Source organism: Hypomesus nipponensis, chromosome 22 (genome assembly GCF_054491055.1).
Source record: "Hypomesus nipponensis isolate SF chromosome 22, ASM5449105v1, whole genome shotgun sequence".
NCBI classification, from domain to species: domain Eukaryota; kingdom Metazoa; phylum Chordata; class Actinopteri; order Osmeriformes; family Osmeridae; genus Hypomesus; species Hypomesus nipponensis.
In genome coordinates, this window is record NC_140382.1 from 10,977,528 (window position 1) to 10,987,214 (window position 9,687).

The window sequence follows — 9,687 nt, forward strand, 5'->3', positions numbered from 1 at the left end:
CCTAATTGCTTAGGTATGTCCCTCTGTAATTTGTTTGTTGATTTTGGGGTGAATTTGCCTCTACTCTCTCTGTGTCCATTTTTCTCCTCGCTGCTCATCAATAGTCAAAGACCCTCTTATGTGAGATTATATAATGTCTCAAGAAACTTTTTTCAGGCTGTTTGGCTTCATATGTGTAAAGCCCTTCATCCTCCTCCCTCCCCATATCCCCCCCCCCCACACACACACATTCACCTCCTCTCCTGGTCATGTTCCTCCTCCCCACTAACTCCTGTGCTCTACCGTTTTCTTCACACACCTCCACACTCTTCGTCATCCTTACCAAGGACTCACACTCTTTCTATTGGCCCTTCAAACTGTAAATCCAGATTGGCCACAGTGCAATAAGGGGTGGGAGTGGGGCAAGCTTTTTTTCTGTGACTTATGGAGTTGTGAGTGTATGCGTGAATGTGTGCGTGTATTGGTAGGGTGTTTTGGGCTGCATACCCCCCCCCCCCTACTAGTCCACCTGAATGCCTTCTTTGTAGCCCGATCCTTTATAAACCCAAATGTGGCCGCTGGCTACTCTTGCACACCTCAACCCTCAGTGCACACACACACATACATTCAAACCACTGCTATCCACCATTACCACGGTCGCCGTCGTCATGAGAGCCGGGGTGAGAGTGTTGCTGCTGGTGCTAGCGGCCGGCGTGTGTGTGTCGCACGCACAGAACAACAATAGCAACGACAACAAGCCGCCGCCGGCGCAGCAACAGCAACCGCGCAGCATCTGGGACGACCCCATCAGGTTCAACACCAAAGCCAAGGATGCCTGCACCATGGTGGTATCCGGCGCAGGAGACTACACCCGCCTGAGAGTGTCCTGCAAGGGTCCCAGCCAGGGCCAGAGCCAGGGGCGTTCTTACTACTGTGATTTCCAGGGCAAGCCTAACCTCTGCCGTGCCTACAACACCAACCCTCGCCACTACTTCACCCAGATGATGTGGGACATGCGCAAGCAGAACCATGCGTGCCAGGGACCCAAAGTCTTCCGCCCTCAGATGTGTAAGAAGTACCCTGAGGAAGCCCACATGACCTTCCTGGCCTCCTGGCCCAAAACCACCACACCTAAGCCTGCCAAACCCGTTGTGGAGCGCAAACCCATTACCTCCCTGTCCAAGCCTGTCGCCACCAAGGCCTCCCCAGCCCAGCCCAAGCCCCAGCCTGCCAAGCCCCAGCCTGCCAAGCCCCAGCCTGGCAAGGGCCCTGTCAAGAAGCCCACAGTCAAGCCTGGGAAGACCACCACCAAGCCCACGGAGCAGCCCGACACCAAGGCATCTCGCCTGGCACAGGAGTACTGCTGGAAGAGCTTCAAAGGGATCTGCACCTACTTCATCAGCTGGTTCCAGAACTGAGGGAACAGAAGAACACATGCAGAATACAGGTAGGCAGAACACAGGTAGGCAGAACACAGGTATGTGTCAGAGAGAAAGGGAGAATCATGTCATAAAGACTTGGTGAAAGACGCAAAACAGGGCTGGAGACAATGGTAGAGATATGGAGAGGGAGAGAACAGAGGGATGAATGAAGGAAGCGACCAAGAATGGAATTTGGGTTGTAAAAGGTAAACTGGCTCGTGTGAGAAAGAGTCGGGAATGGCACAAAACTCTGCAGGTTGAAGTTTGAGACATCTGTATGGTGGTGGTGGTATCGGGAGTGTAAACTACCTATCTGAATGATAGATTTAGAAAAAGTCCCATGGTATGAGGTTTTGGAACACTGATAGTTTTATGAGGCATTCATTCACAGCCTCACCAGTGCAGCTAACTACAGATAGTTCTACTGTTGAGTTCAGGGAGGGTGTCAACATTGGATTTAGAATTTTCTCTCACGCTCTATTTTTCTCTCTTTCTCTTCTCTCCTATCACAAAGGCTGTTGATGAATATGTTGTTTCTGTATTGTTTATTTTGATTGTAACATAAAGTTTACTTGAAAGCACCAGTAAAAATATTAGATCCTATTACTAGTTGAATGTACTGAGGCTACTCTCTCTTTCTCACACAGCAGGGTTTGCAACATAATCGACAGAGAGTAACACCAGCTAACATGAGGGCGTGGGGTGGTGGTGTGTGGAGGGCCGGGGAGAACAGTCCTGCGTCCACAAGCCCTCTTTCTCACCCCAAATACCCCAAAACAACCAACTGCAGTACAATCTAACGTCTGTTCAACGTTTAAGTGTGTTGTTGTTTCTCTTTGTTTCTGCTCATTCATCACATCTCTTTGTACATGAATCATTAAATAAATACTGTGACACACACAAACACAGACACACACACAACAGTAGATATGAGACTTGTGATTTTGTTTGTATATTCTGTAATATTCCCACGTCATGTCACGCTAACAAACATCATTTGAAAACATGGAGAATAAAACTAAATAAAGTGAGCAATAAAGTTTAAGATACAGAAGTGTGAATGTAAACAAAATAAAGTTAGAATGGGGACTTTTTCTCCTTTGTCCTCAACTTGTCCTGCCTTGTTTCAATTGTATATTTTTTTCTCACGTAGAGTAGGGGAAAGCCGTGGCGAAGGTAACATTTTTCAGAAAAACTGAATTTTAAATGACATTGTTTTATACATAAATATATTTTTGCTTGGGTCAATAACTCACAAACGTGGTCTATCAATACCAGGAGGTATTTTGAACAAATTACAATTTAAGTATAACTTCATTTTGAACACAAGTTGCACATTACTTTCTGCCGCGTCAGCGTGCTGAAGGTACTGACATAACTTGGAATTCAAATGTAGTCAGGGCTCTGAGATAATCGCTTTGTTACTTTCGTCCCTCGTTACTTTCACCCCCGCTCTTCCCTGTTCAATTTTTATTTAGGCTATTCATAAAATAAGCCCCTTTTGCTTTTAACAGTGCGTTGGTATAACTATCGCACTTTTTCTCAACTATCACGGTAAGATTAGTTATCTTTGCATAGGGTAGCCTATCTCAAACTACCGTTAGCATGTGAAAGCTAAGTCACAGAGCGTGTCGCCCCCTAAAACGGTGCTAATGACTGGGAAATATGAAATATGAAAACAGAGAGGTTTGTAGGCAGGCTCCAACGGTACGGTTGGTAGTGTGCGCTCTAAAATCCCGACTCCAGGATAGGCTGCCATAGCTGAATATTTAAGTACTCGTGCAACTGAATTAATTAGTGATATCTATACTGTGGCAGAGCTTTTGGAGACAATATAACATTCTAATAGAATTGAGATTATATTAGCCTAAACAGGTAAATATGTTATAGCAAAATGGAGTACATATGAAGGACTTATTTGTTTGATGACACGTGTGGTTTCTGATTATCGGACAGGTGGAACACCTGGAACAGGTGTAAATCATAAATAGCGGGAAGACATAGCGTACAGATCTGTTTTTAAATGTACCTTAACTGATTTTATGTTGGAACCTGCGAGGTCGTAAACTATTACAGTAAGAGAGGGCTCGAAACTGTAACCTAGCTACATCTCAGTGTAGAATGACTTAACAGTTGATAACAACTTGCACATGCTTCGTTTTGGGCGGATGTTAAGCAGTTTTTAAAGTACTTTTTAAATAAGCGTACAATGTAGCGTGCCATTAGAATTATATGAAGAAAATTATAGTCAATACAAATCCAATTGGTGTTATGAAGGAGAAACAGATTTATGACATTGCCAATTTCGCTCTGTAGGCCTACACCAATGTTCACCACTTGGAAGCGCTGCACTGCCAAGAACGCAAGCAGGCAGCTGGTTTTCAGTTCTCAGAAGCAACATATTACATTTGACAGTGGACTATCAGGCTGGCAGGAATTCATTTATTTGTCCCGTTCCCTACATCTTTCTCAATACTCTCACCCTCTTATATTATTCAAAATGTCTCTCTCTTTCTCTCTCTCTCTCTCTCTCTCTCTCTCTCTCTCTCTCTCTCTCTCTCTCTCTCTCTCTCTCTCTCTCTCTCTCTCTCTCTCTCTCTCTCTCTCTCTCTCTCTCTCTCTCTCTCTCTCTCTCTCTCTCTCTCTCTCTCTCTCTCTCTCTCTCTCTCTCTCTCTCTCTCTCTCTCTCTCTCTCTCTCTCTCTCTCTCTCTCTCTCTCTCTCTCTCTCTCTCTCTCTCTCTCTCTGCGGTCAACTTCAAGCACTTCCGCACACATGCGACCGCTCAGCTTTAGAGAACATGCCCTCGGGTCTCAGAGTGATTATAAGGTATACCCCGCAGCCATTCAAAGTACGTCGTTGCGCGCGGGCCCACACACACGCACGTCTCAGTGGCTTGGTTCATAAGCCACGCCTCCAACCATAAACGGCTGCATTCCTCAAGTTTCCATGGGGATCTTAGATTTATGAATAAAGAGAAAAACTGGGATGAGGAGAGAAAAAACTAAGAGGGAGATATTTAAGAGTAGAGGGGATAAAAGACTATCCCCCGCACACACACTCCCTTTAGGTCAGAATAGGGTCAAGGTAGTAGGCACCTTTTTTTGCATGTTTAACTCCATTGGCTTTAAATTAATGCAAGTGTAATTTTCAACCCCTAAATCCGCGCCATTAAAACCAAGCACTACTGCACTTGAGGCGTGTGTGTGTGACGCTCTTTGTAGGGAGACTAGACGTGTCATGTCATGCTTTAAACCACCAGCAAAGAAAATCCTACTTTGATTCTCGCGCGCACTAGGAAAACATCTAGCGCACGTATATTGTATTTTGTGTGTGAGCGCGTGTTTAGAGCGGGAAAGATGGGCGTGTTGCAGGATCTATAAATACTAGATGCGTCCTACACAGATGTCTACAATTGCAACATCGAACTTTACGCACGTGGAAACCCTGTTATTGTCGGTAAGTAAAGTATCCTAAATGTGCCAGAATGATGCAGAGTATATATTTTTGTCAAACGTTTCCTTTCTAGAACATTAATGTTCAATACATTTTAATTTGTGTTTGATAGTGCTAGATGGAACAAAATCCACGCATTGTGGGAGAAGCCACTCAAGCACATGGCATACACAACTTTTTTAAATCTATAATATTTCTCTTTTCATAGGTCACTTAATTTCCTTAAGTACAACATGCTGTTCTTGAGGACCCTTGCGCTCTGGTTGTTCGTAGCTTGCCTCGCTCAGCAGGTCTTAATGTCCATTGGCAAAGGGGATGGAAAGGGACGCAAAGGCAAAGGAGGCAGCGGTAAATCAGAGCAATCTCCCAGCGCTGCGCCAAGCAGGACGGAGAGGGCCGCGGCGAAAGGAAAATTTTCCACTAAGGATAAGCTGCAGTGTACATGGGCAGTGCGTGGCAAGGAAACAGTTACGTTAGCTGTTACTTGCAAGAACCCCGAAGCGCAGGTTACCGGAGGACTCAGTGAATTAAGATGCGACTACAACGCAAAGCCCACTACCTGTCCAGGATTCGGTACTAATCCAGCGGGCTACTGGAAGCAGGTTGCTCGCGCTCTAAAAAAATTGCAGCTAAAGCTTTGCAAGGATGAACGTGCGCTGGTTAAAGCAGGCATGTGCAAGCGCGCTACTCCGGATGCGCACTTCAAACTGGACATCAGCTCGTTTCATTCCGCAGCTGGCCAGCCCAGCGACTCTGTAAACCCCCAGAAGACTCCCCGTACCAACGCCATGGCTACCACAACCACTGCACCACCGGCGAGGCACAGCAAAGGTAGCTCATGTACGGAGCGCGTGGACCAGCAGAAGCTCGCGGAGGAATATTGCAGTAACTCATGGGCGAGCCTGTGCACTTTCTTTTTCTCAATGTTGCAAAGTGGAGATTGTTAAGTGCGTGCGTGGGGACCAGACTAATGTAATTCCGACATTGATTGACAGTTTCATTGACTTGTGGGGAATTTGTATCCTGGTTAAGATTTTTTGGTCGCTCTCGCTGTTTATGTAGCCCCAAGAACACTTGAGAAGGCATAACTATAATAACCAGTAAATTAATGTAATAAGAATTCCACTGTTGGCTACTATATCAAGATCAACAACTATTCTCAAATCATACTGTTTATGCAAATACACATATACTGTATTTATTTTTCGAAAATAAATGTTTTCTATTTATTCAAGTTGTTTCTTTATGTTAGCCTGACATGTACCATATAGTTGTAAAGGATTTTGTAAACTCTATTCTTCTGTTGGTATTCACTCTCGTTTTGAGCTTCAAGTGGGAACAGTTTGGGCTTGCTGTACGTACCCGAGTGACCAATGCAAACATGTTGGCTGACTTGCGACAAATCCTGGTTGAGGAATTGGATGCCATCCCACAGCAGTGTGTGACCAGGCCGGTGACCAGCATGAGGAGGAGGTGTTGTGGCTGCGTATGGATCTTCCACACGCTACGGAGGTCCCTGACAGTGTAAAATGAATAAAGTATAAAAATGGCCAATATGTGTTGTTTTTTCGTTATTACTGTGGGAGAGTGCAATTATCCAATCCACCAAGCAACTCAAAACGAGAGTGAATACGAACAGAAGAATATTGCAGGGGATTTGGGCACATTGTTGGGGCCGTTACCCACGCGGTTAGCTGTGTTGCTCATTCCTCGAATGCACGATCCTTACAAGTTGTACTTTGTTGTAAAGGTGACTTATAAGGCTTTCCAACGATATAAAATACAATACCAATTGGTGTTATTTAAGGGGATGAATAATCGACCGAAAAAACATTTCCGAACTTTTTTTGAGGAGTTTATTTTGATACAGAGTGTGTTTGTGTGTATTGGCACGCCCGTTTAAGCTGGGTACCGGGAATTCCTTTACCCGTGCGCTCAAAAATGAGGTAGAAACATGCTCTGGTAAAGTCGACAAAATGTGTATGTGTGTGTGTGTGTGTGCGAGAGAGAGAGAGTGTCTATATTTGTATGTGAGTTAAAGTGTGTGTGTGTGTGACTGTGGTTCTCTGTGTATGTGTGAGTGTGTGTCTGTGTTTGATTTGGACTATTATGTCCCGCATTAGTATGAAAGATCAAACACTTTGTGACAGACTTCCCAAAGAGTATCCCCCCACACACACACACTACACGTTCAGTGGAGGCCTCTAAGGAGAGCAACAAGAGTCTTATCCTCACTCCCCTCTCCTTTTGTCTCTTCCAGTCATGCAGTTGTTAAGATGACATGCTTTTGGGAAAGGGTGCGTCACATGGGATTGGTTTACAGATAAGTGTGTGTGTGTGTGTGTGTGTATGTGTGTGTGTGTAAGTGTTGGAGAGAGTATTATGTTTGCTGGTTAGTTGAGGTATAATCAGGTGAGAAAATCTTGTAGCTGTAAATATAACACACTCTCCCACATGGACACACACAGATATGTTGCACACATGCGTACGTACAAACGCTGTGTAGGTTAGCGACCAGATGTAAGGGTATGTAAGGGTACATCTCCTGTTTCCTCCTACACTCTCTAATTACTTTCACAGAGACGGCAACCAGCTGTGTTATGAACACACACACACACTCACACAAAGAGGTACTCACACATGGATCCACAAAGATCCACAAATACACACAGGAGAGCTGTTAAGCGTTATGTAAGAGCTGTATAAGGTTGTGGCTTCTGTTTGAATATATAGGGTAGGAATACCATAGTCAGTGTGTCTGGTTGTCTGTGTTTGTAAAAACACGTACTCACACATACACTTTAGTTTCCTTCCTGTATGAATTTCACTCTTTGAAAACTGACATTAAGTTGTCAGCACTTCATCAGACAGACAGGAAGTTGTTCAAGGGAAAGGTCACAGGTGAGAGATGGACATGTGACCTCTGTCCTTAGTGCTCTCCCTGGGCCTGTTCCATTCAGTCACGCCCTTCACTCTGTCTGTCGACCTTGAACACTCAAAGCAAATGCACTGTGTGTGTGATCTTTGAAAAGTGTCTTATGGGAACAGTTTCTTCTTTTCAGAGTAGAATGACAGAAGGACAATCGCTTGAAAGGGAAACTACTCTTAATTCCTAAACTTTTTTTCTGAGCACTTGCTTTTGACCTTTTTCTTCTCTCTGTCTCCTAGTTTCTTGTTCTCCCTCTCTCTTTCTATGTAGTTAAACAGGTCCTGCCACATTCCATTATCTTCCTCTCTGCTCCCTCTTCCAAAGACGTGGAAGTGTGTGTGTGAGAGTGAGTGTGTGTATGAGCGTGCCATCTAGGGTCCTCTGCAGCAGGGGCTTGTAGTTTATACAAATGACTCTCTTAGGGTTAGGGCAGCACTGTGAGGGTTAGGGTATGGACATGGTCACATTATATCCACCTAAAGCCCAAATCAAAAGCACTATTGCTGGAAAACGTTGATTGATCAGCAGATTTGTATCTCAATCTGATGTGGGACATCTGTTAAATTACCATGTCAACAACATTTGTTCTAGGACCAGCTACAGCCTGCGTCCAGACAAAATGCAGCAGGAAGTTCTCTGATTTTGAGACATGCACACATGGTGCATGGTTCCACGAAAATTTGTCAAAGCCCAGAATCCCGCAGTGTTTTACTCTGGAGAGGGCCAAGGGGCATTCCCATGACAGTCCTATGGAATTCCATCTTTCTAGTCTTTTCCGACAGCCGCCAACTTACCACCTGTCCCATCCGGAGTTGAACTCCCCCAAGCCCTCTTTCCTTCACTTGTTTTTGTCTTCTTCCGTTCTCTCTCTTTGTAGGATCAGATTTGTAGGGAGCTGCAAGTCTCTTCATGTTCTTTCACAGAGAGAGGAAATGTCCAGATCCTCTTAACAAAACATCTATACACACAAGACCATTATGTGATTAGAGTGCACACTTCTCCCAGCGTCTTTCGAGGCCTCATGTCTTCTTCACAACAAGTACAAACACGATGTGATGAACGGCAGAGCCATCGATATCAAATGTTTCATGTTTGTTCCTGCATGCGTGTTAGAGACAGAGAAAGGAAAACAGTGAGAATAGCAATGAATCAATGAATGAGAGAAAGAAAGAATGTGCAAGGATGAATGAAAGCGTATTTGTGAAAGTTTGACGTGCTACAATTGCCTGTTAGAGATGGTTTCTTTGTCTACTTCTTGAAATGTAAACCAATGTTGGATATGCCTTGTATCCTGTCTATTAGCTCATTGGGCAATGACAGACCAACATACTTTATTTGTCCCTTTGGGGAAATTGGTTTGGAGTATACTCATACCCCTTAAATCGGACCTTGCAACAGATTAGTCTGGCCAGACAAGCTGAACCTCCTGTTTATTATGATAGTATAGGCATTCCCCAAGTATCAGTGAAGTAGAGCAGGCTGCAGTCACCATCCTCAGAGTCTCTTGACTCTGTGCTCACCTTCGCTGTGGATTGACTGTTTTATAGCTCTGGTAGGTTGTATTTTTTAGAACTTTGCAAATAAAATGTCTAAGAACTTGTTTTCACTTTGTCATTATGAGTAATTGAGTGTAGATTAATGGGTAAAAATGAAAATTTTGTCAATTTACAATTAAACTTACAACAAAAATAACCCGAAAGTGAAAGACTATGAATACTTTCTGAAGCCACAGTATGTTGCTAATAGTGTGTGGCTATCTATTAACATAAAAGCTCAATCTGTTTAAGGAACTTGAAGCAAAACGTCAGCTTGAATCAATTCAGATTATTGATTGTGTGAAGTTAATTGGCTTGGTGGACAGTGACTGAGCCCAGACCATGGAAGGTCAGGGCTGGTAGAGTGG

The 9,687-nt window shown here is 44.2% G+C and overlaps 2 protein-coding genes across 2 annotated transcripts; both read left to right on the forward strand.

The window, feature by feature from the left end:
• The first annotated feature begins 599 nt into the window (after nt 1–599).
• On the forward strand, nt 600–2,482 carry LOC146236465 (fibroblast growth factor-binding protein 2-like). The gene is made up of 2 exons (XM_084687550.1): nt 600–1,426; nt 2,048–2,482. The coding sequence occupies exon 1, from the start codon at nt 648–650 to the stop codon at nt 1,395–1,397; it is 750 nt and encodes a 249-aa protein (XP_084543676.1). The 5' UTR covers nt 600–647; the 3' UTR covers nt 1,398–1,426; nt 2,048–2,482.
• A 1,919-nt stretch (nt 2,483–4,401) lies between these two features.
• Nucleotides 4,402–6,409, forward strand: LOC146236466 (fibroblast growth factor-binding protein 1-like). Its single transcript, XM_084687287.1, has 2 exons — nt 4,402–4,858; nt 5,064–6,409. The coding sequence occupies exon 2, from the start codon at nt 5,089–5,091 to the stop codon at nt 5,800–5,802; it is 714 nt and encodes a 237-aa protein (XP_084543413.1). The 5' UTR covers nt 4,402–4,858; nt 5,064–5,088; the 3' UTR covers nt 5,803–6,409.
• Nucleotides 6,410–9,687: the final 3,278 nt, after the last annotated feature.

Excerpts from the sequence above, each read along its gene's own strand:
- LOC146236465 (XM_084687550.1), top strand. The coding sequence starts at position 648 with ATGAGAGCCGGGGTGAGAGTGTTGCTGCTGGTGCTAGCGGCCGGCGTG.
- LOC146236466 (XM_084687287.1), top strand. The coding sequence starts at position 5,089 with ATGCTGTTCTTGAGGACCCTTGCGCTCTGGTTGTTCGTAGCTTGCCTC.